General features: G+C 48.2%; 1 protein-coding gene and 1 long non-coding RNA gene across 2 annotated transcripts in view; one reads left to right on the forward strand and one right to left on the reverse strand.

The window, feature by feature from the left end:
* The first annotated feature begins 1284 nt into the window (after nucleotides 1-1284).
* Nucleotides 1285-16666, forward strand: LOC123381974. Its single transcript, XR_006589665.1, has 3 exons — nucleotides 1285-2408; nucleotides 13808-13923; nucleotides 16554-16666. It is a non-coding gene; the product is annotated as an uncharacterized LOC123381974 (long non-coding RNA).
* Nucleotides 16667-17436: 770 nt separating this feature from the next.
* The window catches only part of LOC101088220 (complement C3-like), a 43675-nt gene continuing 33386 nt past the window's right edge, over nucleotides 17437-27725 (reverse strand). Inside the window, exons 28-41 of the mRNA XM_045044816.1 lie at nucleotides 26476-26632; nucleotides 24644-24816; nucleotides 23126-23284; nucleotides 22923-22982; nucleotides 22716-22806; nucleotides 22547-22598; nucleotides 21153-21240; nucleotides 20995-21072; nucleotides 19080-19185; nucleotides 18798-18881; nucleotides 18584-18667; nucleotides 17943-18026; nucleotides 17716-17851; nucleotides 17437-17619 (exon numbers count right to left, since the gene is read on the reverse strand). Of these exons, the coding sequence (XP_044900751.1) occupies nucleotides 17478-17619; nucleotides 17716-17851; nucleotides 17943-18026; nucleotides 18584-18667; nucleotides 18798-18881; nucleotides 19080-19185; nucleotides 20995-21072; nucleotides 21153-21240; nucleotides 22547-22598; nucleotides 22716-22806; nucleotides 22923-22982; nucleotides 23126-23284; nucleotides 24644-24816; nucleotides 26476-26632 (1494 nt within the window). The 3' untranslated portion in view covers nucleotides 17437-17477. The remainder of the gene's footprint in view (nucleotides 17620-17715; nucleotides 17852-17942; nucleotides 18027-18583; nucleotides 18668-18797; nucleotides 18882-19079; nucleotides 19186-20994; nucleotides 21073-21152; nucleotides 21241-22546; nucleotides 22599-22715; nucleotides 22807-22922; nucleotides 22983-23125; nucleotides 23285-24643; nucleotides 24817-26475; nucleotides 26633-27725) is intronic.

A 27725-nucleotide genomic window follows, 5' to 3' on the forward strand; every position in this document is an offset into this window, starting at 1 on the left:
ATCCTGTGAGTCTCCTTAAACACCTAAACATTCCTTTGCAAACCTTCTTTATCTTTAACTCTGAAGTATATGCTGGAAATTATACTCCAAACATATGGCCCCTGACATACATCTGAAGGGTCTCATGACTGAGGTTTGACGAAACGGTAATAAATGACGTTTCCTAACAGCAGCTAGCACTTCAAGGTCCTGGAAACCTTGCATCCAAAGTTCCTTAGAGACTTACACTGTCCCTAACCCCTTTCCAACCTGAAGGTATATAATCAGTCACTCTTCACAACCTCAGTGCAGCCCTTTCTGTCCATGGTTTCTGACTCCATGCTTTAATATAATCATCTCTTTTGTACCAAAGACGTCTTCAAGAATACTTTCTTGGCCATCAGTTCCAAACCCCCACCACCAATCCACAACATCATCAAACTCAGTGGTAAAGTGCAACTCTGAAGCCAGACTCCTGGCATTTTGAGTCCTGAGTCTCCCATCAGCTGTGTAACATTGGGCAAGTTGCTTAGCCTCTCTGTGTCTCACAGTCTTCTTAATAGGAGTCAGGGTCAATGGAAGCCTTCGAAGAGGGTGTGGCATTCAGCGTTAGCCACAGTTAGACACTTCAGTGCCCACTACTTGTGGGCCTACCAACCAGCAAGTTTTCCTCACCTCCAGCCTCTGTACACGCTGTCCCTCCCCTGGGTCTGCCGTTCTTCCCCTGCTTCTCTGATCACCTTCCCCCAGCTTCCCAGGCTGGGTCAGGGCCCTGTGATGGAAGTGTCTTGTGACTCATCCTTGTCCCTGCCTGCCCTCCACACCCAACTGATCCCCTTGAGGGTTGAGCCTGGGTAGTTCTTGGTCACTGCTCTGTCCTCAGCACCGGGTTCAGGGCCTGACATGTAGCAGTTGCTCGAATGACATTTACTGAATGTGGGGGGCAATGGATACTGAAACTTCCCCCACACCCCATGAATACAGGTTTCTCAACTGTAAGCACAACCTCTGTGTTAGATCTCAACACCCAGAAAGGCAAGAAACCAGGCTAGCAAAACAGATCGGTCATTATTGTGCAGCTGCAAGTGGCAAATGGCTCCAGGGCAGGGACAGGATTGCCCAATACTTGGGGGGAAGGGGGGGGCTCAAAGGCTCAGGGAGCTGGGTGTGGCACGCACCCCAGGCACCCTCCTCCTCCCCCTACTGGCACTTTGGGAGCCTGCCAGAGTGAAGAATGTGTGTGTGGAGTGGGTGGGAGCAGGCGGGAATGGAGGACATCCCAGATGCTGGGATGATCACAATAGTTCCCACCCACTGGCTGTTTTGTTGATTTTGGACAGCCCTTTTGGGAACCCAGAATTGGTCATTCTAGAGGCAGATAACAAGGAGCTGACTCAGGAGTTGAGGGGGACTAGGCTCCGGCCCCCCTGGTGCCTATCAAATACATCCCTAGAACTGCCTGACCCCACCCCAGAGCCCTGGTCCTGCCCACCCTACCTCCAGACCTCCTGCACTTAACACTAACAAAATATTTGCCATTTATCTGCAATTCAAATTGAACTGGGTGTCCGGTGTTTTGTCTGGTCACCCTGGCTGGAGGGAAAGATGAGAAGGGGAAGCAAGTGGGGATGATTTCTGGGTGGGGGGAGCCGAGGCACCCCCTCTCCCACCACACACCCTCTTGAGTGTGAGAAGTAAGGGAGATGATTCATTTTCAAAAGTACCAAATAAAAGCTGTGCTGTGTAGTTAACAATAGCTTTACAACATATTGGAAATATGTTCGAACCCCCCTCCCCCCACCACACACACACACAATGGAGTCCCAAACCCTTAGACGCTTCACTTCCTGGTTCTTCTCTCCCTCTCCATTTTGTGGGCTTATTTTGGTGGGCGTTGCAATGAGCATGCACCAAAGAACTGATGTTTCTGTGGCACCTCAAAGAATGTTTATTTGTTCCAGTCAGACTACTTTTTGCCCTACATGGGCATAGGTGACATCTGGATAAGACTGTAATATCTGTAGTACTTAGCCAATGAGGAACCGGGGAGGGACTTGCACGCTAGGAGATAAATTGCCTGCTGTAACTGCCCCAAGTGTGCCTGTCTATCAGACACTTGCTCTTGCAAGAACGTTGATTAAAACCTCGCTTCACTGTGCTCCAAGTCTCTGCATCCCTCCTTTGATTGGATCAGTGAACTTATTGCTCACATTTGGGGGCTCGTCCGGGATTGATCTTGACCTGTGGGGTCCAGGTCCTATGAGATGGGAGACACATCCTACTCCAGTTTGTGTGGCCTTTCCATAGGAGGGCCCCTGCGGGATCTGTGGAGTTCCAGACTTTTTCCTTTGGAGACAGAAGAAGTGACGCTGGGGAAAGAGTAAAAGAGAGGCACCATGGAGACCTGATAACTTTGTGCAAGGACCAAGGTAGGAAAATTGGACTCTAAGTACTGCCTTGGGGATTGGGAAATCCTCAGAACCTGAGTATGTGTGACTAAGACGTATCCTAGACATGAAGCGAATGGGGAGACTTGATCTGTTGTCCTGTTCTCCTGCAAGGAAATAGCTGGAGACAGATGAAGTGGGTTCTGGAGAGTGCAAGAAACCTCCATTAAGGGAGGTTGAGCGCCCCAGGGAAACTCAGGAGCAGAAAGTAGCCTGGTCAAGGATGGGAAACAAAAATTCCAGCCCTAGGGGTAAGGGAAGAGACACCTAGAAAGAGGTGGGGTCTCTGCAGATTCCCCCAGATAGTCCGTTGGGGCAAATGTTAGGGTACTGGGAGGATGCTCCTTGTACAAGGAATAAGGACAAACATAAAATTATCAAATTCTGTTGTTTTGTTTGTACTAAAGACTCAATTAGAAGGCCATCTGTTTTCTGTCTAAGAGGAAGACTGGGTCTATCAGGCCCTAATTTTTTATGTGGATGACAAAAGTTCTAGTGCACTGGAGGAAAGGGATTATACTCTTTAAGACTGAGGAAACATGAGATCTTCTTCAGTCGCCAAGGACTCCCCCTTGGGATGCCTTTTAACCACTGGAATCAAGTCAGATTGCAAGATCTAAAAACAAAACAAAACCTGATCTGTTTTGTAATACTGGGCTCAATACTCCTTAGGAGATGAGGAAAATGGCTCATTAATGGGACACTAAAGTTTAATACAGAACTCTTCTGTAAGAAACAGGGCAAATGGACTGAGGTACCCTGTGTCCGGGCTTTTCCAGGCTTTCATGGGCCTAAACCAGGCTCCAGAACTGAAGGTCCCTTGCAGAATGTGTTTGCCCAACTGAATTTTGGCTAGTAACCTCCCTCTTGATATATTGGATATGTAAACAGGCCTCTTCAAGATAAACCCAGGTTTCTGGAAAAGCTGTATGTGGGGGCTTCTCTGTCATTCATTTCCTGGATTAATAACTATGATAATTGGCGCCAATTGTCTGTGGTTAGTCTACCTCAGGAGAGAGACTTTAAGGAATATTCCCAAGCAGCTGCCGAAATGTCTTTCTTTTGTTTCAGGGAAATTCCCTGTGTTCTCTGGCCTGACACAGACTTCGTATTTCCACTTTGGTGGTGGTGGGAGGGAACAAAGATCAAAACCATGGCGTCTGCTCCTCTCTCTGAGCTGACAAGGTTTAGAACCATGAATCTTCTTTCTCTGCCTTCTGTGAGCACCTTACCTCTTCTGCCTTCTCCTCTCCCTCCTGTTTCTGCACCACGTAGGGTGTGGCCTGCATGACTGATTCCATACCCTCCTCAGTGCCTCCAGCACCATTGGCTCCTCCCCACCACCTTTGATGTCAAGAAGCAAAGAGCACCCACTTGGACGCCCACTTCAGATTCCCCCACTGGTGTCCCAGGTGAAAACTGACAATGGGGAACAAGTGATTCACTTTTAAGTGGACACAGGCGGAACACATTCAATGTTTAAACTGATTTAAGTTTGTTGTTTTAATTAAGATAGGTATGTATTTAGACTTATCAGCATTAAATATGAAAATTATTCTCCTGGCCAGGGTGTTCAGCCAGTTGAACAAAATTTTCCCAATGTAGACCCTGATTAGGACAGTAATGATCCTGGTAACAGGGTTAAGATGCAGGATTTAAGAGAGCTAATGATCAAAGCAATCAGAGAATCAGCTCCAAGATATCAGAATGCCAGGAAGGCTTTTGGGATGCAAGAAGAGAAGGAGGAAAACCCCAAGTGCTTTCTTTTTTTTTTTTATATATATATGAAATTTATTGACAAATTGGTTTCCATACAACACCCAGTGCTCATCCCAAAAGGTGCCCTCCTCAATACCCATCACCCACCCTCTCCTCCCTCCCACCCCCCATCAACCCTCAGTTTGTTCTCAGTTTTTAACAGTCTCTTATGCTTTGGCTCTCTCCCACTCTAACCTCTTTTTTTTTTCCTTCCCCTCCCCCATGGGTTCCTGTTAAGTTTCTCAGGATCCAGATAAGAGTGAAACCATATGGTATCTGTCTTTCTCTGTATGGCTTATTTCGCTTAGCATCACACTCTCCAGTTCCATCCACGTTGCTACAAAAGGCCATATTTCATTTTTTCTCATTGCCACGTAATATTCCATTGTGTATATAAACCACAATTTCTTTATCCATTCATCAGTTGATGGACATTTAGGCTCTTTCCATAATTTGGCTATTGTTGAGAGTGCTGCTATGGACATTGGGGTACAAGTGGCCCTATGCATCAGTACTCCTGTATCCCTTGGATAAATTCCTAGCAGTGCTATTGCTGGGTCATAGGGTAGGTCTATTTTTAATTTTCTGAGGAACCTCCACACTGCTTTCCAGAGCGGCTGCACCAATTTGCATTCCCACCAACAGTGCAAGAGGGTTCCCGTTTCTCCACATCCTCGCCAGCATCTGTAGTCTCCTGATTTGTTCATTTTGGCCACTCTGACTGGCGTGAGGTGATACCTGAGTGTGGTTTTGATTTGTATTTCCCTGATAAGGAGCGACGCTGAACATCTCATGTGCCTGTTGGCCATCCGGATGTCTTCTTTAGAGAAGTGTCTATTCATGTTTTCTGCCCATTTCTTCACTGGGTTATTTGTTTTTCGGGTGTGGAGTTTGGTGAGCTCTTTATAGATTTTGGATACTAGCCCTTTGTCCAATATGTCATTTCCGAATATCTTTTCCCATTCCGTTGGTTGCCTTTTAGTTTTGTTGGTTGTTTCCTTTGCTGTGCAGAAGCTTTTTATCTTCATAAGGTCCCAGTAATTCACTTTTGCTTTTAATTCCCTTGCCTTTGGGGATGTGTCGAGTAAGAGATTGCTACGGCTGAGGTCAGAGAGGTCTTTTCCTGCTTTCTCCTCTAAGGTTTTGATGGTTTCCTATCTCACATTTAGGTCCTTTATCCATTTTGAGTTTATTTTTGTGAAAGGTGTGAGAAAGTGGTCTAGTTTCAACCTTCTGCATGTTGCTGTCCAGTTCTCCCAGCACCATTTGTTAAAGAGGCTGTCTTTTTTCCATTGGATGTTCTTTCCTGCTTTGTCAAAGATGAGTTGGCCATACGTTTGTGGGTCTAGTTCTGGGGTTTCTATTCTATTCCATTGGTCTATGTGTCTGTTTTTGTGCCACCAAGTGCTTTCTTAAGAGACTTAGGGATCAAATGAGGAAATATTCAGGCCTAGATCCAGAAGACCCAACGTGACAGGGTCTCCTGAAGGTTAATTTTTCACTAGCAGTTGGCCTGGTATTGCCAGAAAGTTACAGAAGGTGGATGGAGGGAATGAGAAGTAGATAGAAGAACTGCACAGGGAGGCACAAAAGATATTTATCTGTAAAGAGGAATGAAGAGAGACGAAAACAGAAAGCAAAGATTATGGTAACTACTGTGGAGAAGATGTTTGAAAGGAAAGGGGGAAACAGAGGACCCTTGGGATGGAAATGATGAAGAATCAAAGGCAAGAAGAATATAGCTTAAACAAATCTCCTTACAGCTTTCAGCCCACTGACAGACACCTGAAACATGCAGGACAAGACCTTCCTCCAACTCATGGCTGCCTTAATGCCTTAATGTTTTTATTACCTAGGTTTACTGAAGGTCAAATAAGCTTGTGTTATCTCTGTTGCAATTGGTTAGCAAAAATAACACTTAAAATGATGGCTAATTCTGTCTCAAAAGTTTCGTGGGTAATTGTTAAGATAGCTTTCAAAGTCTTTGATAGCCTGAAACCTTAAAGTTTTGCTTGCACAATAAATGGGATTAAATTCAGGGGCGCCTGGGTGGCTCAGCCGGTTAAGCGGCCGACTTCGGCTCAGGTCATGATCTCGCGGTCCGTGAGTTCGAGCCCCGAGTCGGGCTCTGTGCTGACAGCTCAGAGCCTGGAGCCTGTTTCAGATTCTGTGTCTCCCTCTCTCTGACCCTCCCCCATTCTGTCTCTGTCTCAAAAATAAATAAACGTTAAAAAAATTAAAAAAAATAAAATTCATTGGATATCTAATGAGATAAAATGCTAAAGCATTGATTACTAAACATAGGTTTGCTTTTAATTTCTTATTGTAGAGAAACGAAGGCTATTTGGGTTTGTTGGTAACATGCTTTGTACTTAATAAACTCATAAATTTGCCATCTAAAGAATTCTAATGTAACAGTTCACAACTGGTAACTACTTAGTTTTCACTGAAGACAAAGGTTTCTAAGAGATAAAATTCTTCTAAGAGTTAAAATTCTGCTGAATGTCATTAAGATTGATGGAAATAAGGAAAGCAACTCTGTATGTAAAAGTAGATGTGTAAAAAGTATTTAAAAAAATGGAAATGGGAGTGCCTGGGTGGCTCAGTTGGTTGAGAGTTTGACTCTTGATTTGGGCTCAGGTAACGATCTCACGGTTCATGAGTTCGAGCCCCGCATTGGGCAATGCGCTGACATTGTGGAGCCTTCTTGAGATTCTCTCTCCCCACCCCCCTGCCTCCTCCCTCCTTTGTGTGTTCTCACTCTCTGAAAATAAATAATAAACTTTTATAAATACATAAAAATTCAAATTAAAAAATTCAAATACATTTTTTTTGGAGGTAAAAGAAAATAATTTGTCCTAAATGAGACTGGTAGTTTGGAGAGGAATGGCTTGGGACAAAGTCTAAATGCAAAGGAATGTTTTAGAACGTTTGTGAAGGGAAATCTTTGGAAAGGAATTTTATGTGTGGTCAGGACGGACTAAGGCTAAAATGAATGGATTTTAAAAGTACACTGGTGAGTCATTTTGCTACACTTAGCCCAGTGGATGCTGACTTGTACGAATCTAGTGACCTTAACATGGACACCCCACATGGCTGGAACATATTTGTGTTTGCATTGCTGGAAAAAAAAAAAAGGCAGGGGAATAGACCTCAGCTTTGACCCTTTTACCCCCTTAAAGGCTGATTTTATCCTTGGTGGGGGTGGGAAATGGTTTTCACTGGCCTTTTAAGGTTTATTTGTAGGGGCACCTGGGTGGCTCATTTCGTTCAGCCTCCGGCTCTTGGTTTTGGTTCAGGTCATGATCTCATGGTCTGTGAGCTCGAGCCCCACATTGGGCTTGGGATTCTCTCTCCCCCTCCTTTCTGCCCCTTCCCTTCTTTCTTTCCTTTTCTCCCTCTCTCAAAATAAATAAACTTTTAAAAAATGATAAAATATATTTGTAAAGAGGAACAGTTTTATTATATTCAATACATAAATTACTGTTGGGCCAACATAAAATTAATGCATCCCTTGACAAAAAAAAAAAAAAAAAAAAGCAGTCTTGGTTGGTGACAGTCAATAACTCCAAAGTCCAGCAGGCAGGAAACGGAGGGGTAGGAGAAACCGGGGAAGAGGGCTCAGCTCTCAGCCTGGGTGAGAGCAACTACACCCAGCACCTCGCAAGACTGACAGGGCTTTTGGTTGCTGGTCTCATAGCCAGCCAAAACACGGGGCCAAGAGATGTGGCTTCTGCTGGCCAACAATCAGCGTCCAGAGATAAGGTTTCTCCTGGCCAGCTATAGGAAATTGAGAAGAAGGATGCCTTTCCCTCCTTTTTCCTATAGATGGGCAATTCCCCACGCAAGGCTAGTATTCCTTTGGGATGCATTCTGAAAAACTGGGATGATTCTGATCCACAAACCATAAAGAAAAAGCGACTCATTTTCTTTTGCACCAAGGCCTGGCCCCAATAGGAATTGGAGGAAGAAACCTGACCGCCAGAGGGAAATACCAATTATAATGCTATTCTACAGTTTGGCTTGTTTTGTAAACGTGAAGAGAAACGGGGAGAAATCCCTTGTATTCACTGTTTTGGGGACTTAAGAGAAAATCGAGATATGTGTAAGGTTGATCCTGGCCTATTGGCAACCCTTTCCAAGTGTTCACAATGATGAAGGGAGGGAACTAAGAGCCCCTTGCTGTACCCAAAGCAGACCTAGAGAAGGAGGAAGGGGTCTTTAACCTCAACAGCCTCCTCCTTGGGTCCTGGATCTAAATATCCAGACTTAAAAACGTGCAGTTCTGCTCCCCACTGCCCACCTTATCCAGACCCTCCCCGTAATGCAGCAGGCGTGTTTCCCCTACAAGAAGCTAGAGTGCTGGAAAGAGAAACACAGGGAGGAACCACCATGATAAGACTTCAAGTACCCTTTTCATTGCAAGATTTAAGACAGGTAAAAGAATTAGGTAAATTTAAGGCAGGTAAAAGCATAGGTAAATTATCTGGATCATCAGAAAATTTAGAGGCTTTTCAGAATTTTAGGTATGTTTTTGATACAATGCTTTTGTTGAATCAGACTCTAATGAGACAGAAACCTGGTGTTCTGGCAGTGGCTGAAAGATAGGGGAATGAACAACTCCTTAATTGTCATGGGACTGGAGGTCCTATAAGGATCTCCCAGTTCCCTTCTGGGATTTGGGCAGTCCCGCCCCAAGATCCTAGTTGGGACTATGATAATCCCATTGGGGAATGGTGTCGCTGCCACTTTCAAGCTTGTGTTTTGGAGAAATGAAGGAGGTATAAGGTTAAGCCCTTAAATTATGCTAAATTAGTCACTATTTGACAGACACAGGATGAGAGCCTGGTGGCCTTCCTGGAAAGGTTAAGGTTAAATACACGGCTATCTCCCCGGATACTCCCTGAACCTAAGGCGATTCTAAAGGACAAGCTTGTCACTCAGTTGGCCCCAGATATTCAAAGGAAGCTGCAAAGATTGGCTGTCAGCCTGGAGGGACCCTGGAGAAGCTCTTATGAGCTGCCAGTTGGGTATATTATGACTGAGATCAAGAGGAAAGTAGGGAACAGGAAAGGAGTCTTTAAAAAAAAAAATCTAAGGCCTTAGTCACAGCCTTACAATGTCATAACAGACTTCTGCAGGTCATGGCGCCAAGTGCCATTTATGCGGCTGTTCAGGGCACAGAAGATGAGAATGTCCTCAGAGGGGACAACAGAAGTCAAAACCCCATAAATCATGCCCCTTATGTGGAGACAGTCACTGGAAAGTCTGAATGCTCTTGGGGACCTCAAAGACTAGTGTCCCTGAAAGGAATGGATGGGACCTGTGGCTCTTCATGTTGTCTCCCCTGAACCAACTGAAAATTGGAAACCCAGAGCCTCAGGTAACTGGAAACAGAAGGAAAATGAGTTGAGTTCCTTCTTGACGCTGGAGCCACCTTTTCTGCCCTCTTCCCACTCCCGGACAACCATCCAAATGCAGCGTGACAATTACAGGCGTCTCCAGAAAACTTAGGATGAAATTTTTATCTGAGCCAATGGGGTGCAATAGGGAAAATTTTTTTTCACGTTCTTTTCTGATGATGCCAGAGAGCCCCACTCCCTTGCGAGAAGGAGACATTATGACTGAATTAGCTATTATAGTGCTACGAGCTCCAGGACAGATTAACAATGACCTAAATTTATAGTAATCTGGATATCCAAGATCAGTTTTTCCTTGAGGTAAAATTAAGAACACCTCATGGAGTTGTTCCTAAGGAAATTGGATGGCCAAAGGAAGATTTGAGGATTGAGAACCACAAGCTAGTTCAAATGCTCAATTCTTCTAACTGACAATAACACAAGATGGAAATAAATTTGGAAGAAGGAGAAAAAAACTATAAATTTTAAAAAATGAGTAGGCATGTCAGGGATTTTGGATGGCTACAATGCCTCTTTACTTCCCATGGTGTGACCTCCTTCCTAGGAAGCATTGCATTTGGAATGTGAATGCCTGTTGGTCTAATATTCTTTCTATAGGTCATTTGTAGAAGCTGTCGCATATGCCAGAAAGATAAGACATCCAAGAAAATTTTGCTAGCCCAGATGTTCCAAATACCCTCTCCGAACTGCCCTGACTGCCATACCCTGTCATCGCCCCCTTTCAGCAGGAAGCAGTTAAGATCAGTCATTATCCCAATTCCAAATGGCAGGAGTCACATGTTCAAAGAGGGGAGTGTGATAGGAAAAGACAGGATTCAGTAGGCAGAGAGGGAAAGGTTAGGACCTGAGCTCCCTGGGTGGAAAAAAAATCCCACACGTAGTTTGGAACAATGCTGGGAGTGTCTGACCACAGCAAACCTCCTAGGGTGTAAGGTTCCTCTTAAGAAACAAATGTCTGTGTCTTAGGCCAAAAGTAACCTATTATTATTATTGAAAGATAAATCTGACTGTGAAGATGAGGGCCAACATTAGCTGAATATGTTTGCGAGACCTCAAAAATTAAGGACATATAAATGAAAATGGAATCAGCTTAGAAGAGAAGGGATTGTGAGAAGTAAGGGAGATGATTCATGTTCAGAAATACTAATAAAAGCTGTGCTACCTAACAACAGGTTTGCAACCTATTAGAAATATGTACGCACCTCTCCCCCTCCCCAGTGGAGTCCCAAACCATTAAACACTTCACTTCCTGGATCTTCCCCTCCATTTTGCGGGCTTATTTTCACAGTCTTTGCAAAGAGCATGTGCCAAAGAACAAAGGAGGGGACTGGAAGTTTCTGCATTACCACAGGAAATGCACATTTGTTCCGACAGACTACTTTTTGCCTTACGTGGACATAGGTGACTTCTGGGTAAGGCTGTGACCTCTGCGGTATTCAGCCAATGAGGAATCAGGGGAGGGACCAGCATGCTGGGAGATAAATTGTCTGCTGCACACCTGCTCTTGCAAGAACGTTGGTTAAAACCTTGCCTCACTGTGCTCTGAGTCTCTGTGTGCCTCCTTTGATTGGCTCAGTGGGCTTAGTTCTCACACTGACTGCAGTGATTTCTCTGCTGCACCCCCCCACCCTCACCCTTCAGAGTCAGTGTCAGGCCTGGGAACAGCAGGGACTGCCCCTCCCCTCCTGGCCCCCCACTTCCAGGATGGGGTCCTTGCTACACTGCTTTCTGAGATTTTCCCTCCAGGACCCACAGCCAGGACACCTCCCCCACCATGCAGCCCAGGCCTCCCCTTCTCCCCCTACTCATTACTCATTAACTGGAAGGAAAACTTGGCCCTGTTGGGTCTGATCTGCCCCATGGCTCCTTCCCCCACTCCCCTACACCCCTGACTCAAGCTCAGGAGAGGCCTGAGCATCAGGGACTCCAACCCTGGAGGGTGCAGGGGCAGACTGGACATTCACAGCCATGAATGTCCCTCTGAGCATTGGGTGACAAGCCAGTGGCATGGGGCAGGCAGAAGGCTCAGGCTGGTGCCCTGCACGTGGTGAGGCCTCACTGCACATGGACTGTATGTTTATTGTTTCCAATACCTACTCCTCCTCCTCCTTACCTCGTTTTGGTGACTGTCCCACTAGGCCTCGAAGCCAGGGTCCCCCATTTTCTACCTCTCCTGTGCACTCACCATCCCAGTCTGTGTGTCTGTTGTCTGAACCCCTGTGGTCTGTGGCCTCCCTGATGCAGAATCACTTCTTCCAGCCCATGTACACACACAATATCATATTTCATTCCCTGTGAAGTGGGCATGCTTATTATCACACCCATTTTACAGATGAGGAAACTGAGGTTCAGAGAAGTGAATTGACTTGCACTGGGCTACACTTAATCTGTCTCCTGTCCTGCACACACGTGCACAGAGACATGCACAGTGACACAGGAGACCCAGCTGCCACAAGCCCTGAGCCCCTACTCACCAGCAGGGGTGTGGCCATCTCCCCCAGCAGCCAGCAGCAGCAGCAGGAGGCCCAGGCTCAGCTGGCATGCACTGCAGGGCTGTCTTCACCTGTGGCTGCGCCCCAGCCTCGTGAATGGGATGTTTGTCCATCCTCCATGAACACAGAGGACTGCAAACCATCTCCTCCAGGCCTGAGCAGACAGGGTCCTGAGACACTTCAGGGCTGGGTTGCACGCTTGGGTCCCTGAGGGCAGGGAGGAAATCACAATTGCCCAATAGTCCTGGACTTCACATGCTGCAGACAGGCACCCATGGGTCCCGGGGTTCGCCCCTCTCCTTTCCCCACGGGCCCTCCTCTTCTTCCTGTCCTCTCACCCCCAGGCTTGCTCTATCTCAATCTCAGTCATACAGACTCTCACACATTCCAGGGGCACCTAAAGATGTGACTCAGGTAGGGATGGAGGGGGGAGGCCACAGCTTTTCCCTGTGGCTGCTTCATTCCCTCGTGACCAAATATTTATAGAGCATCTCCTGTGTGCCAGGCATTGTTCGAAGTTTGAGGGCACAATATGAAAAAGAGAGACAAAAGTCCCTGGTCTTAAGGAGCTCCCATTCTTGGGGTGAGAGACAATGAGCCTCGTAAAGAAGAAAATACTATAGAGTGTTTGAGATGGTGGATAAGGAAGTGCAAAATACAAGAGTGGTTTGTGTGTGTGTGTACGCTGTGTGTATGTGTGCATGGAGATGAGTGCAGGTGCAGGCATGCATGTTGGTGCATCTATGCACACATGCGGGTGTGTGCAGGTGTGTGCATGTAGGTGCGTGTGCGTGTCCGATGTGCATGAATGTTCACGTGCACGGGTGTGTGCAGGAGCACACATACGCCTGCATGTGTGGATGTGTGTACATGTGCATGAGTGTGCCTGTGAGTGTGTGTGTGCATGCGTGCATGCATGGATGCAAGTTCAAATTGGAACTCACAGACAGGTGGTGTAACCACCAGCCGCTAGGTTAACTAGGCTGAATCCAAGGCCTGGAAGTCGTCCCGGGGGCACCTCGAACTGGCCTGAGTAGCCCTCTTTCTCTTCTCCCCCACATCCCACCTTTTCGCAAGCCCTGGCCATTTAGTGTCAACGTCTGATCTGAACCCAGCCGCCCGTTTCCAGACCCACTGCTACTGCCTTTGCTAAGTGCTGTGGGCTGAGCGTCTGTGCCCCTCCCCCGTTCATTTGGTGATGTCCTGATCACCTACCTGATGGCCTCTGTAGGTGGGGCCCTGGGGAGGCGGTCAGGTCAGGAGGGTGGAGTCTTCCTGAATGGGCTGAGTGCCCCTGACGGGAGACTCTCTCCCTCCCTCTCTCCCTCTTCCTCTCCGTCTCTGCCATTTGAAGACGTTTGAGGACCCAGTGAGAGGGGCACTGTCTACAAGCCAGGAACAGAGCCCTCACCAGAGCCCGACCAAGCTGGCACCTGTGTCTCAGACTTCCAGCCTCCGGAACCCTGAGAGATGCATGTCTGCCGTTTGAGGCGCCCGGTGTAGGGCATCTTGTTACAGCCGCCAGACTGCACTAACACACTAGGGCATCCGTCATTTCTGGCCTGACTCTTGCAGTGGTTTCCAGCTGGACGTTCTCTCTGCCTCTTGCCACCTCATAATTCATTCTCTGCCCTCTACAAGTGTGAACTTGTGTATTTGTTTCCTTTAATTTGTATGGTTTAATTTAATTTACTATTTTCTTTTATTTTAGAGGTGAAATTCACATAACATAAAAGCAACCATTTTAAAGGGAGCAGTTCAGCGGTATTTAGGGCATTTCCACAGTCGGACAACTCTGGTCCCCAGACGTTTTCAGTGCCTCGAAAGGTAAGCCCATACCCATAAAGCAGTCCCCATCCCCCAGGCCTCCCAGCCCTTGGCAACCACTAGTCAGCTTTCCTGCTCTATGGAGTTACCTGTCCTGAATAGTTCAGGTATTTCATAAAAGTGGAAATACTCAACCTGTGGTCTTTTGTGTCTGGCTTCCTTCACTGAGTATACTGTTTTCAAGTCTCAGCCAGGTCCTTCCTTGTTAGGCTGAGGAATGTTCTAGTGTATGGACACATCCCAGTTTGCTTGCCCATTCACGCACTGAGGGATGCTTCAGTCGTTTCCACCTTTGGGCTACTGGGCAAAGTGCTGCTATGAGCATGCTCGCACGTATATTTGTCTGGGTACCAGCTTCCAAGTCTCTGGGCAGATAGCTAGGATTGGAATTGCTACCATCAGCTTTCCAAACACATAAGTCAGCCTTCATGGCTTCCCTGCTTAAAATATTGCAGTGGCTTCCCACGGAGGCCTCAGGGGCTAGCACATTACGCCTCGTGGCCCAAATCCGGCCATCCCCCTCTGTGTGTACAGGAGTGGCTCACTTTAGTGAGCTGCAGATACCCACCAGGGGCTTCCTTCTCTGCCTGTTCCCCACTCTGCTTCCAGTGCCCACCTCCCTGACTCACAGCCAACATCTCACCACGTCCACGCCCTGTGCTGGTCATACTGGCCGCCACCTACATGTTGGAGAATCCTGTGTTGGTAACTACAGGGCACTGAGTGAATGAATCTCATCCTGGGGGTTGGTGGCTCAGCGAGTTGCCTTGCCTTTGACAAGCTCATCCAGGAGAGAAAGTAGACCTTGGGATGGAAAGGTTGGCTGGGATCTGGGTATCACTGGATCAGAGAGAAACGGACCTTGGGGTCACCTCCTACTGCTTCCACCTTTCTGGATCTCCAAACTGCTCCCCTTTGGGTGAATCCCTTATCATGGAGAGAACAGCTCTGGCTGCTGGGCATAGAGGATGCCCCCCACCCAGGATGGCCCATCCCAGGTGAAGAAGGCATGGCGGGACACAAGTTTCCTCTCTTGTTTTACAAGTACCTTCATGATCTCCTTGATTTTATCTTGGCCCTCAAACCTTAAGATATTTACTATCTGGCCCTTTATAGAAAAAGCTTGGCCTTCCTCTGAGCTTAGAGTAGACACAAAGTGATCTTCACTATCTTGAAGTCCATACCCTGTGCTCACTTGGCCTCAGGCATCTTGAGGACTTTGTATATACTGTTTCCTTCATCTGGAATGTTCTTTTCCAGATCCTCCATGCCTGGCTCCTCCTTGTCATCTCTGTCTTGGCTCAAGAATTCTCTCCTCACAGTAGATATCCCTGTCTTTCCTGACCATCTGCATTAGTCAAGGCTCTCCAGAGAAAGAACCAGTAATATCTCTATCTGTCCATCCATCCATTCTTCTATCCATCCATTCATCCATCCATCCATCCATCTGACCATCCATCCATAAATCCACCCATCCATCCACCCATTCATCTGTCCATCCGTCCATTTATCCATCCATCCATCCATCCACCAATTTTGCAATCCACCCACCCATCCATCCATCCATTCATCCATCCATCCATTTGTCTGATCATCCATGCATCCGTCCATCTACCTGCCCAACCATAAATCCATCCATCTGTTCATCCTTCCATCCATCCATCCATCCATCCAACCATCCATTTGTCCATCCATCCATCCACCCATCCATCTATTCATCCATTTATATATTCATTCATCCCTTCACCAACTAACCATACATCCATTCATCTATTGCCTACTATCTATCATCTATCTCTATCTCTATCATTTATTTATATGTATTATCTATGTATGTATGTATGTATGTATCTATCTATCAATGATCTGTGTGCATACACACACACACACACACACACAATTTATTTTGAGGAATTGGCTCATGTGACTATCAGGTTCAGCAAGTCCAATATTCATGGGACACATCAACTCCACGCTATCTTTAGAATGTGAGTTTCAAAGATCATGTCTGTGTTGTCACAGTCTGGAACCACAGGTGCTCAAACAAAAAAATATCAATGTATTAAAAACAAAAGGAAGGAAATTAATCCCAGGGCAGAAGAAAGGGAGAAATTGGCATGAAAAACATGACAAGAAGGACATAAAGGCGGGTGGGCGGGCGTCTGGTCAGAGGTCACCTAGTGAGGCTGGGACACCTAGTGAGTGGTGAGAATTTTTGAGTCTCCCATTGACAGAGGTGCCTGACATGCTGGAAGGAGCAGGGGTGCTGTGAATCTATTTCCCCTATATTCAGGGAATGGGGAGGTGGGGATCACAGGACCTGGGGTCTTAGGGGAAATGGGCTGAGAAGGGGTGACTGCCAGGCTCAGGGATTTTCCCATGATGACCTCATCTAGAGTCAGGAACTGGATCCCACCCTCTATAGACCAAGACTTACTAGTGGTGTTATTAATCAGAAGAGGCATCCAGGGGCCCAGTTCCGATCAGCAGACAGTGAAACCATTTGCCTGTGGCTGCTGCCCCCCATGCAGCTCAGGTGATGCTGCGACCACAATACCCCCTGAACCGCCCCCCCTTCAGCCCTTGATTGCTGACTCATGCCTTCCCCTCCCTGGTTCACTGATCGACAGTGGAAACTCGCCTGTTCTGCCTTGTATCATCACCTCCTGGGCAAAGCCATGTGGAATGCACACAAAGTAGTGAATGGAGTTGTAAGCGAGCTGCAGATGAGGGGCAAGTGGGGAGAAGGTGAGTACAGGTGGGGAGAAAGGTGAGGAGGCAGAGGATCCAGGTGGGAGGAAGGTGAGGAGGCGGAGGGTCCAGGTGGGGAGGCAGGTGAGGAGACAGGATCCAGGTGGGGATGAAGGTGAGGAGGTGCAGGACGAGGTGGGAAGAAGGTGAGGAGGGGGAAGATCCAGGTGGGAGGAAGGTGAGGAGGTGGAGGACCCAGGTGGGGAGGAAGGTGAGGTGGGGGAGGATCCAGGTGGGGAGGATGATGAGGAGGGGGAGGTTCCAGGTGGGGAGGAAGGTGAGGAGGCAGAGGATCCAGGTGGGAGGAAGGTGAGGAGGTGGTGGATCCAGGTGGGGAGGACGATGAGGAGGCGGAGGATCCAGGTGGGGATGAAGGTGAGGAGGCAGAGGACTGTGGAGCCCTTATGTGTAATGATGCTGATGAGGGCTGGGGTAAAGCAGGTGAGGGTACTGGTACCCACACAGTGGATGAGAGAAGGATGTAGGTGAAGATACTGGTGAGGACCCAGAGGAGGAGGCAGAGGACACACAGGTCACGACACAGGTGGAAAGAAAGCAAGTAGGTGAGCACTTGGCGCAAATGCAGGCTCACTTCAGACTACGTGCAGGTGCAGTGCAGGTGCATGTGGGCACGGGCTCCCCGGGGGAGGAAGCAAACGTGCAGGTGATCCACAGGGAGGAAGGAGTTGCAGGGGAGGAAGCAGGGGATCACAGCTGCCTCTTCCTCCCTCTCCGAGACCTTCCGACTTTGGGAGACACATGAACTCTCAGTGAAGCTTTATTGTGGGGACTGTGGGCAGGGGTCAGTTGGGACAGCCAAAGACAACCATGTTCTCAGTGAAGTTGGCCAGGTCTTGACACAGCTTCTCATTCTCCTCATCCTGGCATTCATCAGCCTCTGGCCACTGTTCCAGCCAGGTGTCCTTCCCGATGATGTAGCTGATGCTGGGGGGAGGACGGCAGGTCAGGATCAGGGCAGGGAAAGCATGGGAAGGGGCGACCCACTGCGGGGGGTGGGGCATGCACAGGGCTGACACTCACTTGGGTTTCTCTCCCCACAGGTCGGCGGACATGCCCCACATGAGGTAGTGTTTCCCCTCCTGCAGCTTCAGGGCTTCTCTGCACTTGATGTGGCTGATGAACCTGCGCTCCTGTCCAACCTGCACCTCATCAGAGCCTGGGAGGGACGGACAGGGACGCTGAGTGGGGGAGGGCAGGGAACCAGCAAGAAGGAAGTGGAAAGACAGAACACAGACTGCAGGGCTGACCTGATTTGATGATCTGCTCGACGACCATTACGTAATCATCAAAGTCTTCTGACAGCTCCTTCTTGAGAAGCCTGGTCTTGTACACTGATGGGGGAGGAGGGGAAGGACGGTGGGGTCACGGGCAAGGGGGGCTGCGGGGATCCTCAGCTGCAGGCGCACCTGGGCATATGGCGTCCCCAAGGAGACACGTGCAGGGTCACAGCCACACATGCAACAGTCCCTGCCCCCCAGTAACACACCTGCCACATGTCTTCCCACAACCAGCACGTCACACAGCCACACACGGCCATGTGCACAATTACACTCACCACAGTGGAGTCCTATGCATAACTTCCCATCCACTATCCCCCACAAGCACTGTCTCTCATCTCCATGGCTTGGCACGACTACAATGTCACACACACAACGGGCAGACGACCATATCTGCTCTCACACTGGCTGCACACCCGGCCGACTCATTAGCATGGCTCCCCATGCACTCATGGGCCCTCATAACACATTTACACCCACACACACATCGGCTACAACCACAGCCTGACGTATAGCCATATGCAGCCAGGGGCACTCACAGCCGGTCACACACACAGCCATGGCCACACAGTGTCGCTCACCCAGGCACCCACGTGCACGTGCCCACTCACCGTAGTCTACTCCTGGTTCACAGGCTTTGTCCAGACGGTTGTCCAGGGTGATCTTTTCATCCACCGGGTGCATGAAGCAGTTCTCTGTGTGGTGGATGAGTGGGGGACATGGTTACATCACACGTGTTGTCCAGGGCCCCCCGCCCCTGGGTCCGTGTGGGTGTCCACTGGGTGTGGGGCCAACACTTCCTGGCAATTTTGTGTCCACCCTCACCACATCGGCACACGTCTGTGTGACAGTGCTTGCTCCGCAATCCATCTTTTTTGTCTGGGTGGTAGAACCGGATGCAATTCTCATCTGTGGGCAGAGGGCAGGGAGGTGTCAGAGGGCTAGGGCCTCCAGCCCAGAGACCCAGGGGCTTGGATTCCCAACTCTAGTCCCTCAGACCTGGAGAGGCCAGGTCCCCAACCCTGGAACCCTCAGGCCCCCGCCTCGCACGGATCCCTTGGACCCTCAGGCCACCCAAGCCCCCCAGGCCCTAGGTGGGCTGCTTACCCAGGTTGTAATAGGAGTACACCTTGACCGACCCGGGCTGAATAAGCCCCACGTTGAAGTACTGGTGCACCTTGAAGGTCAGACAGTCCTCCTGGTCATGTGAGATCTGGGGGGAAGGAGGAGGCTGGTCAGTGGGGCGACAGGTCGTGTGAGATCTGGGGGGAAGGAGGAGGCTGGTCAGTGGGGCGACAGGTCGTGTGAGATCTGGGGGGAAGGAGGAGGCTGGTCAGTGGGGCAACACGGAATGGAGCCCAGCATAGGGCTCTGGGGGTTGAGACAGTGGTGGAGAAAGTGAGCTGGGGGCTGGAACAGTGGTGGAGAAAGTGAGGGAGCAGGAGGGTATGGGTAGGGAGCAGGAGTCTCCACCAAAAGACTGATGAGCACTTCAACACAGCCATTTTCCACTTCGCCAAGGCTTGAAGCTACATTATCCCTGTCAGCTTCCTTTCCTAGTTCAGTGTGGCCATGTGATTGACTCGTTCTGGCCACTGGACTGCTGTCTCTGCCCATAAAAACATCCATGGTTAATGGTACTGAATGCTATATTTAAAAGTTGTTATGGGATGGCACCAAGAGGGCATAGTCGGTTAAATATCCGACTCTTTATCTCAGGTCAGGTCATGATCTCATGGGTTTGTGACTTTGAGCCCCACATTGGGCTCTGCTCTGACAGCACAGAGCCTTCTTGGGATTCTGTCTTTACTTCTCTCTGCCCCTCCCCTGCTTGTGTTCTCTGTCTCTCTCAAAATAAATAAACATTAGAAAATTGAAAAGAAAAACTTATTGAGAGGGTAGATCTTCAAAGTTCTCATCACACACACACACACACACACACACGCGCATGCATTAAAACTATGTGAAGTAATAAATGTGTTAAGTAAACTTATGGTGGTGATCATTTCCCAATATACACATACATCAAATCATTATGTTATGCACCTTAAACTTACACAATTTTATATGTCGATACCCCATTCAAGCTGAAAAAATAAAGACAAATAAAGGGAGAGAGAGAGAAACAGAAATAGATATGCACAGACAGGTGTATTTGGAGGAACAGGCTAACAGTTAGTGAATTTGCATAGAGTGTATATGAAACTGTGTTTTACTGCTGTGCAATTTCCCTGTAAGGTTGGAATCCTATAAAAATTTAAGTGCACAAAAACTCCAGTACAAGAAAACGTCAACCACTAGCTCATGCACAATCCTCTTTTCTTCCAGAGAGGAGGGGTCCAGAGAGGACTGTAAGATCCTAGGGATTGCAGAGCCCCAAGAAGGAATGTGAGCAGATCCCTGACTTAGTGTGTGGAGCAGAAAACCCTTCCCTTAGCCTCACAACTGGACTTTACCTGAGTGGGAGGCACAAGACTCTTGTGTTGGGACCCTCATATTCTTGAGAGGCTTATTACAGCAGCTAGTGTTACTTATGCTGACTAATATGGGGTGAGGGGACTTTGGGAATTTTGGAAGTTAGCAGGGGGCATGTGAGGATAGGGAAACGGGAAGATATAAGTAGGAGAGAGGAGGAAGCTCAAGTCAATGTTAGAGAGGAAGGCAGTGACAGAAAGTCAGATGGAGAGCAAACATGGAGAGAGAAAACCCAGGGGGAGCGGAGCAAGGGGAATGCTTTTTAGCACTGAGCAATTTATTTTTTAAACCCAAGTGGCTCCTTTCAAAAGTTGTTTAGGACTACGATGAGATGTTGGAGGAAGCAAGTATAAAATGAGGTTGGAATGAGACTGGTCAGAAAGTAAGCTGCTTAGAAAAGATGAGATGACCTGGGTTGTCCACCTTCTTTTTATGCCCCTTCCCTCCACCACCCAGCAGCACAGACCCCTCACTTCCTAGACTGGGCCTGGTGTGGCCCAGAAGGAGGCCTGCCTGGTAGACGTCAGATCCCCATTGGAAGCCTTACCTTGTCCAGGTAGATGGTGACAGTGTTCTTATTGTTCATGTCACACAAAGAGAGGTATCTTCCAATGACGTTGTTCAACTGGGGAAAAGTAAGATTTGTGAAATCGTCCTCAAACCCCTGCCCACTGATGCCAGCCCCCAAGCCCAAGCCCTTCACACCTGGTGGAGATCACCAGTGTCAGGAGAAAAGCCAGTCATCATGGATATATCCAGGATCGACATGGTAGCATCCTGATCTCCCAGGTACCTGAATAGGGCAGGGAGAGGGCACTTGGGTCCCAGGGTAGGGTCAGCCCTGGGGCACAGTGTCTGCACAAGGGGGTCTGGTCAGAGACTGGGGTTACTGGCTCCCACACAGCAGCACAGAAGGATATTAGATTGTGGGAAACATTCCCCAAATGGAATAAAGGAAAGGCAGTGTCATGGTCAAGGTGACTAAAAGCTCAGGCTCTGGAGCCCCTTTGCACGGGTTCAAATCCCAGCTCCATATGACATTTGATGAGTCACTTGACCTCTCCATGCCTCAATTCGTCCAGAAAATGCAGACGAGAAAATGTTACCATGGCCTAGCTCAATAACGCCAGGCCCCCAGCACCAGGGTACATTAGTCGTAATTGCATAAAGTACGAGTACAAATCTTGTCTCTGGATCTCGAGTCCACCAATCATTGTGCAAATCACAGACACGCATCACGGTCAGTGACCAATCACGTCATTCCTTTCAAAGTCTGTCTGTGATGGGTCACTGAGCAGTTCATGCACAGACAGCAAGGCCTGTGGTTGCGGTACTTCCTTATCTCCCAGGGATAAACCGCATGGCGTTTCACAAAACTGGTCAACTGGCAGAGGGATCTGCCAGCCAAGATGAAAGGCAGCAGAGAAATGAAGACACTGGAGGTAAAATTTGAAATCACAGAAACGGAGTTAGAGAAGGAACAGCAGACTGTGCGAATGTCACCCTTGCAGCCATTGGAGGGACCGACCGGCTGTCTTGTGACATCGGCCGCTCAAAAGATAGGATGTTGGAAGCTGACCTAACTTAGCAGGGAGCGTGACAGTTCACTATGTCATAGGAAAGATGCCTGCTCAATCCCTGCCCCAAGTGACACAACAGAAGGAAGACCCACAGCACTTTTGGTGAGTGTTTTACAAAGGAGAACAACAATCGCTTGTTATCTCCGTGTTCTAATGTTGGAGTTTACAGCATGCTAAACAGATTCTCATGTTACTGTAATTTCCATTTCTCTGTACCTTCCTAACTGGCAGTTTGAGAGTTCTGAAGCTGTGATAAAACGCTTTAAAGGTCATGCAACAATGGCAACTTCCCCCACTGATTTGTTGACACTGCTTGAATAATTTCAGGTTATGGGGCCATCGCTTGTGTTGGACTGCCAATGCAAAGTGAGGACTGCCTGGGGTACCCACCTCCTGGCAGGTACTTCAGACAATACCAGATGCACAATATGCTCTTAGAAAGGATTAGGTCATGGAAAGGAGAAGTCTTGCTATAGACAGAGGAATGGCCAAGATGACCCCCAGTGACCCATCACTTACTTGGTACAGATGTCAAGGATCATGGTGTTCAGGGCTTCCTGAGGCCTCTTGACTAGAAACACAGACAGAAAAATGGGAGGGAGGTGTCCCTGGGTCCCAACTCAGGAAGGAGGCAGACATTAGAATGAGGGCGGGGGAAGGGTAACAGGGGGGGTCTTAACTCTTTTACCATCTTCAGGAGCTCGTCGTATATCAACCCTGAGGTCAAACTTCTTGCAGGTGTGGTTGCTTTTGAGCTTGGCATGGTACGTTGTCACCACCTGGTGAGATCACAGGGCAATGCAGTGTCAGCCCACTTGAGTTGAGAAGAGCATCCCTCAGGGCCAGAGGGGCTGAGAGAAGGCGGGCCAAGCTGGTGTGTGTTCCTGTTCCTTACCGACAAGGTGCCTTGTCCTTTCCCTTTAGCTGTTACTACGAAATCCTCATTTTTCTTGGTCTGCAGGGAGCAGGGAGAGAAGAGAGAGGATTTGGGAACCAAGCCTTCCCCTGGTTGCTACAGTCATATGCCCTATTTCTTGCCTGTGGCAAACACTGGTTGTTGTGGAGGGGGACGGCAAGCGTTTGGCGAGGCAGTTGTACCTCTGCTGACCGCTGGAGGCTAGCAGATTCCCACAAGATTCTGTACTTGATGACAGCGCTGTGGCTGGGCAGTTGGATGGACACATCCAGATTCAGATCCTTGTGGTCAGGGACATCCTTCTGGAATTGGGCCAAGGCTTGGAACACCATGTAGGTGGCCTAGAACCCATGAGAAAGAAAGAGGGTGAGCCAGGAGACTGAGAAAGTGGTTAGAACCCACTGGGGAAGAAAGAGACTCAGATCAGAGGGAGGGGGCTACTGGGACTATAGCTTAGGACCCCTGCCCCAGAGAAGGTGAGGATAAGATTAGGGGTTGTTAGACACTGAGGACATGTTCTTGATTCCCCAAGGGACAGGGGTTTAGACAAGAGCCTGGAAACACTGAGAACAAGTCTAGAATCCACCATAAATTGCAGGCATAAGACTGAAGTTGAAACTGAGAGTGTGTCCAGGCCCATCCAGAGGAGAGTCTAAGACAAGGGTTTGGAGTCACTGAGAATGTATATAGAATCTGTTTGTGACAGAAGAATCAGGTTGGAGCCTGGGAACACTGAACATATGATCTAGAATCCAAAAGGGATACTGAGAATGTGACTGATAGCACTCCAGAAAGAAAGGGGTCCAAACTGGAGCCGGAAGCCCATGTCCTAGAACCCACCTTCCAGATGGAGAGATTAGATGATGTCCTAGAATAGCCAAGAACATGGGCTAGAATCCAGAGTAAGACTAATTAACACTAGGATCCTGGTGGAACTGAAAAAATGGTCTAGAGCCCAAGGAAGATATGAGCTAACACTGGGAGCCAGGTACAACTGAGATCCTTTTCTAGAAGCCACAGGAAGATATGGGCTAACCCTAGGAGCCTGTTGGAACTGAGAACCTGGTCTAGAACCCAGAGGCAGATACGGGCTAACACTGGGAGCATCCTGGATCTGACAACATGATCTTGAGTACACAGGAAGATATGAGCTAACACTTGGAGCCAGTTGGAACTGAGGATATGGTCAAAACCCATGAGCTAATACTGGGAGACTGGGAGACTGGAGAAGCTGGTCTATAACTCACAGGAAGATTGAGCTAACACTGGGAGCCAGATGCAACTGAGAACATGGTCTACAACCCACAGGAAGATGTGCACTAACACTGAGAGCCTGGTAGGATTGAGAAACTGGTCTAGAACACACTGGAATATATGAGCTAACACTTGGAGCCTTGTCGAACTGAGAACATAGTCTAGAACACACAGGAAGTTAGGAGGTAACACTGGGAGCCTGGTGGAACTGAGAACATGGTCAGGATATGAGGAGCCTCAGATCACAGCTTGGGCATTCAGAGCGTAGTCTAGAATATGCCAGTGGGATCACAACGAAAAAAGCCTGATCTCTCAAATCCATTCCAGCCACTATGGTGGCGGGACAGAAGGACGGCCCCTCTTGGTCTTAACATCTTCTCTGAGAGGCCAGTGGGAAGCCAGAGGAAGTAGGCATTCAGGTGCATGGGGGATATGAGGTCACTTGCCTGGGTGGAGCCATATCTGTGGAGAATACCTCCGTATTCTCTCTGCTCTTTGAGCCAGTTTGCGACGGGAAGCACAGAGTCAAATTCTTTGAGCACCAGCAGGGCCAAGAGGGCATAGGATGTGGCCTCCATGCTGTAGAGTTTCTTGTCAGGCTCCTCCCACTGTGTCTTGTCTGCAGAGAAACCCCCCAGTCCCCCATGCTCACTGCACTGTCCAGTCTTGGGATGGCTCAAGAAAACTCAGAAAAAGACTCACAATAGACTCCTTGGTGTTCAGGTGTCCTGACTGACATCCAAGGCCCTCAATCTGCTGGCTCCTGCCTCACTCTCTTCTTTCATCAACCTTCACTCTTCCATTTCAATTCTCAACTGCAGCCCCACTGATCTACAGGAGATTCCCTAAACTTTCCATGGTCATTCTTACTTGCTGGGCCTTTTCACATTCTGAACCCGCTATGTATTCCTGGTTAATCCCATCCTGCACAATTCAGCTTCAATGGCACCCCAAGAGTTTGTGAGGCCCTCCCTCTGTCTCTTAAAACATCATGTGCTGTCCTGTCCTAGCACTGTGATGCTCTATAGCAATCTATTTACTCATTTGTTTCCTCAACTGGAGTGTGAACCATGTTGGCAGGGGCTGTGCTGTATTCACTGCGATGTCCCAAGTGTCCACGAAAGCACTTGTGGCAGAGATCGTCATTAAAAAGCATTCCCTCCTCAGGGACACCTGGGTGGCTCAGTCGGTGGAGCTTCCAACTTTGGTTCAGGTCATGATCTCACGGTTCAGGAGTTCAAGCCCCACATCAGGATGTCTGCTGTCAGCACAGAGCCAGCTTTGCACTCTCTGTCTCCCACTGTCTCTGCCTCTCCCCTGCTCATGCCCTCTCTTTCAAAATAAATGAACATTAAAAAAAAAAACAACACTGCTCCCTCCTCCTGGGCACACAGTTGCAGTGCATCTCCCATATGTCTTTGCAGGCAGGTGCAGCCACATGACTGAACTCTGGATGATGGAATGGACACTGGCAATGTTAGGGGCCCCTTCCATGCCTGGTCTACCTCCCTTGAATGATCCACCTGACCGTTTCCCCTTCTGCTTAGATGGAGTGGATCCCAAGCACCCCGTGGTGGCATAGTCATGAAAAGATAGAGGCCCAGATCTCCACATGACTGTCTGGAAGAGAGCTGTCCACCAACAACAAGCTTCCATTGTGCTAAACCACCTCAGTATATGTACTGACATATGTTACATCAGTGAGTGCAAACCTGATGCAGTATATTACCTGAGCCAATGATTAAGTGCTCACTGTGTGCTGGGCACTGTGCTAAATTCCCTATGGCATTACCTTATCTAATCCTAATTACCCTTGAGATAATGACGACAACAACATCGGAATAGAGCTCTCACTGTATGCTAGACCTTCTACCTACATTACTCCTTCAATCTTGCCAACCACCTATGATGTAAGTATCTTCTTCAGATGAGGTCCAGGGAGGGTCAGTGACTTTTACAAAGTCGCACAGTGAGAATGTGGCAGAGGGGGATTTGAATTTGGGTCTGTCTGACGTCGGAACCCACGTCCTTGTTCCTGTGTCATAGCAAGTGCTCAAAACATAGCTGTTGAATGAATGATGCTACCTTCTTGTGTAGCTTACAGTGAGGATTCTGACACCTCAGAGCCATTCACCAAGCAGGACTTAGCACCATCCACTCCAGCTCAACTTGAAGCTGCCCATCGTAGCATAGCTTAGAGCCACACATGCCAGCTCAAGATGACCACCCCCAAACCCTGGCCATGCATGCCTCTTTACCTCACCAGGCTGCCACTCACCTTTGGCTGTGCTCAGAAATTTTTTGAGGAGGTCTTTCTCCAGTCTTCCCAACTGGGCCAGGGCGTAGCCTGCAATGGCCACAGAATACGGTCTCCGCAGGTTCCTGTAGTGGGCTTCAAGATAATCTCCTGCTTTATCCATACTGCGCTCCAGGCTCTATAAGAAACAGGATTGGTTTTCCTGGTAAGGTGGATATTGCTGCCACAAAGAGCTGGTAAGGATCACACAAATGTCAATTTCTGGGTGCGAAGATGGTTTCTGTCCCTGGTACATATTTGTTTAGGATTTTTTTTTCTTTTTTTTGGGGGGGCATGTTTCCAGACATTTTAGTATGCATGAACTGCCTTGTTTCTGAGTAACTCTGATGTGCCTGGGACAGTTTATATATCCAGTGGTGTTTTGGTAACAGTTAAGCACCAGCTCTCCGGAGTGTGTATGGGGGCCAGGGGTCTGTTTTATCGCCTGCCAATTACTGTGGTGTAAATGCTCCCACTGTGGGCAATTTCAAGCTACCAACGTAATGGCCCTGAACATAAAGGGGAGAATATGTGTGCAGATAGACACTCATGACCTAGCATGACCCAGCTTCAGCACCCCACTGGGAAACCTCTTCTCTAATCATCAGCTTCACAGCTAACACTTACTATATGGCAGTCACACAGGCAATCGCTGAACTTCAGGATCCTATGGGGTTGGCATTATTTTCATCATCATCTCTACTGCACGAATGACAAGATTGAGACCCAGAGAGATGATGGAAGGAGGAAGACATGATGTGCAGCGTTTGCGAACTTTCTTGGTGTAAATATTACCGTGGCCAATTTCAAACTATGTGGAGTCAGTGAATGCAGAGTTGGGGGGAGGGGGGCAGTAGCACAGAAGTAGATAGCATTTCCACCTTATAGGTACATAACCTCCAGATGGATAGATTTGTCATAGATAATGAGGGAAAGTAATAAAACAATCAGGAAGTGATGAGTTTTGAGTGTTTCTTACCTTTGCTTTTAATGCTTAGTGTTTAGTCTAAAGTCAGTTTACATAATTTGCTTGAAAAGAATGATTGTGTTTAACAACTAGCTTGTGAAAGTCCTGGAAGTTTAACGGTTGGCTTTCACAGACTGATCCCAGCACACTTTTTTTTTTTTTAATGTTTATTGGTATTTGAGAGAGAGAGAGAGGACAGCAGCAGATAGACAGAGACAGAATAGAAGCAGGCTCCAGGCTCCAAGCTGCAAGATGTCAGCGCAGA

This window comes from Felis catus, chromosome A2 (assembly GCF_018350175.1).
Source record: "Felis catus isolate Fca126 chromosome A2, F.catus_Fca126_mat1.0, whole genome shotgun sequence".
NCBI lineage: Eukaryota > Metazoa > Chordata > Mammalia > Carnivora > Felidae > Felis > Felis catus.